This window comes from Cariama cristata, unplaced genomic scaffold (assembly GCF_000690535.1).
Source record: "Cariama cristata isolate BGI_N322 unplaced genomic scaffold, ASM69053v1 scaffold17680, whole genome shotgun sequence".
NCBI classification, from domain to species: Eukaryota; Metazoa; Chordata; class Aves; order Cariamiformes; family Cariamidae; genus Cariama; species Cariama cristata.
The window spans coordinates 2,298-6,295 of NW_009596557.1; the positions used below are offsets into that span (position 1 = coordinate 2,298).

The 3,998-nt window shown below is 53.4% G+C and overlaps 1 protein-coding gene across 1 annotated transcript in view; it reads right to left on the reverse strand.

Moving 5' to 3' along the window:
* Window positions 1–3,998, reverse strand: part of CCM2 (cerebral cavernous malformation 2) — a gene marked incomplete at its 3' end in the record, with an annotated part of 8,063 nt that overhangs the window by 941 nt on the left and 3,124 nt on the right. Inside the window, exons 4-7 of the mRNA XM_009706647.1 lie at window positions 3,874–3,997; window positions 2,454–2,590; window positions 1,223–1,358; window positions 647–704 (exon numbers count right to left, since the gene is read on the reverse strand). Of these exons, the coding sequence (XP_009704949.1) occupies window positions 647–704; window positions 1,223–1,358; window positions 2,454–2,590; window positions 3,874–3,997 (455 nt within the window). The remainder of the gene's footprint in view (window positions 1–646; window positions 705–1,222; window positions 1,359–2,453; window positions 2,591–3,873; window position 3,998) is intronic.

Sequence of the window (3,998 nt, forward strand, 5' to 3'; positions counted from 1 at the left end):
CTCCCGAGGGTATCTGAAGGCTCCCACACAAAACGGAGGACTTTAACCATCTTCATGTGGTGACCCGTGGAAAATGAAGCCCTACGTGGGCAAATATCCCCTCCAACTGCTTTCTCATTTTGGAACAGTGTGGGGAAAAATCTCCAAACACCTTATTTTCAAATTAAATGTGAAATTTTCAAATATCGTCAGTCAATTTTAAACAACTGGTTTGCGTGTCAGGTTTTCGGCCTGCAAACGCTATCAATGTTTTCAGTGCTCATCGATTCCGGAGGGATAAAGTTTCCAAAGGGTTTTGGGGAAAACATTTCTCCCAACTCCAGCAGGACCTCACCAAGGCAAAGCAGCTGGGCGAGCATCGCAACCCCGCTTTGCTGACGCAGGGGACTGCACGTACGTTGCGTACGTGACCTTCTCTGGAAACCTGCGGCGGCAGAACAATCCAGCCACGGACGCTGCGGAGGCAGGGACCACGGCACCGCAAGCGGACAGTGAAAACACCATCCCGTGTTTCAGCCAGACTGGGCAGAAGCTTTTCAATCTGCAGATCGCAGCAGTTCCTGCTCTAGGGGCTTTAAACCTGGCAGCGAGGCTGCACTAATAAGCCTGAGTGCTGAGCGAGCTGAGCGTATCACGGTCAACTTACAAAGTGCTTGCTTCCGTTTCGTAAGATTCCTTAACGTCCACTTTTGTAGAAGAGTCGTCTGCAAGGAAAACATTTGAGACACAGAGTTTGAGAGGTAGAAACCCGGTGCTTTTACCAGCCCATGACCGACTCAAACACACTGATTTCCAACTCGGCTTTCACAGCTGGGAGGTGAGAGGCAACGGGGCTGGGGCCGAGATGGTGCTGAGCGGGGCTGTGTCAGGACTGGATACAGACTCAGCAGAGATGCAGAACCGCAAAGAGATTGTTTTACTAAGTGTTTTATGAATAGAGAAGCAAAGGGTACGGGGGAAAAGGACGATGGCTGATGTCCCATAGCCCAGCTGAGGAAACACCTGCAGGTAGGAGATCACCCTCGTGCCCGTCCAACTCACTTACAGGCAATTAAAGCAGAGGAGGGTTTTGTTTTCTCAGTACCCTGCAGGAGGGAAACCACCAGGCTGGCTCCGACCTCAGAGGGTGGCAGAAGAGAGGTGATGGACGTTGGTGAAGATGGGGAGAGACCCTCAGATGGGCCCGGTAAGAAACAAGTAAAAGGGGAGAGCACGGACTTACCGCTGTGTAAGGACATGTGCCGTGTCGGCGTGGACGCCCCATCAAATATTGCTCTGTCCAAGAAGTCTATCGTGGATTCAGTGTAAACAATCTGGAAGACTTGGCTGAGAAGTGAGCACAGTTCCTCGGCGGTCACCTGGGGAAGGGGCAAAGAAAGGGTGGTGCAAGACCGAAGACAGGGCGGTGGCCTTTCTCTTGGGCTCCCTGCGGTGGGCACGCCAGGTGGGACGGTGGTGTGCTGTATTTGGAAGGGTGTTGTCCTCCCAGCGAGGACAGGGGACCCACTTGTCCAAGATTTCGGACACTGCTCAATGCACAGGGTCTCCAGGGCTGAAGGGGATAAACCTCAGATCTCGTTAGCTACCTCCTGCTGTCCCGTGGGGTTTTCCTCGGTGCTCGAGGAGATAAATTCCTGAGATCTGTCGTGCCTCATCACCTTCCCGTGTTGCCAGAGAGGATCCCAGCCCTCTTCAACCGGCCAGACCCTGGCAAAAGGAGATCGGATGCTCCGCCGTCAACCCACAGCTATTAATTAGCATCCAGATTTCGTGTCGATGCTGTGTCCTACTCCTCAGTTCAAGTCCCTGGGATTTTGGCTACATAACCTACATCCCAAATAGGTGCAGGCACCCCAGAGAGCATTAGAGCCAAAAACAAGGCGAGCAAAACTCCACCCTGAAGGCAAAAGGTTCCTGCTGCAGAAGTAGGAATATAGAGGCCGAGATCAGAACCTCTGGGATCCAGACACTGGATGAAACAAATTTCCAGGTCAGCACCAGGAAAATGCCCCTGTTAGCAAAATCCTATTGTGGGAGAGATTCAGTTGTCTTCACAGATTTTTCTGCGGCTGGAGAAAGCTCGAGGTAGCAGGCACCACCACCAAGGGAAAACCATCTTCTGATACCCTCTCATGTCCAAATCAAGTCCCGGGGTTGAGGCAGGGACCAGGTTTCCTCCTCCAGGTAGCACCTCGTCTTAAAACTGGGCCTACGTGTGTCACACAACGTATGGCCAGGTAAGCATCTGGTCACGTAAGAGAGGGGACACTTGGTGAGAGCAGGATGAGGCCACTCTGGGGCTCGTGGCTTTCCACCGTCAACCCAAGAGGTTGTGGCCACCCTGGTCTAAGAGCAGGAAAACCTCCCAGCAATCCCAGTCCCAGTGTCAGAGAGTGACTCTGGAGGCAACCCCAACGTGGGACAGAGTTTTAATCGAGTGTTTTGAATCTTACTTTGTTCTCCGTAGCCAGCACCACCAAGCAACAAGCTTCAACGGGAACCACCCCGCTCTCGGACAGCGAGCCCGAAGTAAGGGCTTTGGAGCTCTCGGCACAGAGACTCTGGCTTGGGGAGATCCCGGGATCCTGAGCTGAGAAAGAGAGAAGTCGTCATGGAAAGGTCGAGGCAGGGAGAGAACAGCAAGGAGTCCTCGCATGGTGAGCGGTCTTCTGAGCAGCCTGCCTGGGGGGAGAGCAAAGCCCCCGGGCAGGAGGGCAGAGGACCCCACAGCTGGGAGAAAAGATCCCAGAGGAGGGAGCTCTCAGAAGCCCAGGAACTCCACCGGAATGCTGCACAGGGCCAGAGTCTTTGAATGAAAAGCCTGTAATTTAGAGTCAGTTTCTGACAACTCTGTAAATCACCGGCTTCATTTCCATGGCTTAGCCAGCCTCAGAAATCCATCAGCAGAATTACAGCCTTCTAAGTCACTTACTCATTTATTCTATAGACTGTCCTCTGCTGTCACGGGGTTTATAATCCGATAAGTCCCTGTCATTACATCTTCTAAGTAGCTCAGTGCTCCCCAAACACTCCAGCCCAAAACCACACAGGTTTGACACACACAGAGATGCTGGGGACAGATTCGAGGCCTTCCCCAGGTATTACCAGAAGTGAGGTGTGTCGGAAGCCGCACGCTGGTTATTCAACGCAGACATTTAAACATCCACTATCGCGATGAAATCCTCCCAGCAACCTGCGCAAGGGTTGCGAAGAGCAGGGCAGGTCCGACACACCGGGGGACCAGGCTGGAGGAGCTGTCTCTGCCTGCTCCCCTTGCTCTTCCTCCTTACTGACATCCACAGAGGACCCCACAGACTGGAGCAGAATAAACTACTACGCTGTCCTGAGAGTAAATGACAGCACCCTCTGGAGATGCGTGTACCTCCAGTCCCTCCTTCACTCCTGCTAAACAAGAATGGACCGAAATAACCCAAGGCAGGAGATGAGAGATCAGGAAGAAATTCTTCTCGGTGAGGGTGGTGAGGCCGTGGCAGAGGTTGCCCAGGGAAGCTGTGGCTGCTCCATCCCCTGGACGGTTGTGGCTGCCCCATCCCTGGAAGTGTTCAAGGCCAGGTTGGATGGGGCTTGGAGCAACCTGGTGTGGTGGGAGGTGTCCCTGCCCAGGGCAGGAGGGTTGGAACGAGATGGGCTTTCAGGTCCCTTCCAACCAAACCATTCTGTGATTTTGTGAAGGACACCAATTGTTTTGGTCTGTTCTCACCCAGCATCGCCTTTGTCCTGTTTCTGGTCAGGCTGGCTGCCGTCCTACACAAGGGCAACACTGGCTGCTGTAGGGCTCTGCCCCACAACACCAAAACACACGGCAACCCCAAAACACAAGGCTACAGCCTGTCCATGCTAGCCACAGCCTACCTGTTTTCAGCACGACCAAGTGAGAGGAGTCATCTCGGATGTAGGAAACGGAGGCGATGTCATGGATGGGGACCCTGAGGATGAGATCTTCTCCATCCCGCCACACCAGCTTGATGTTGTAGGCA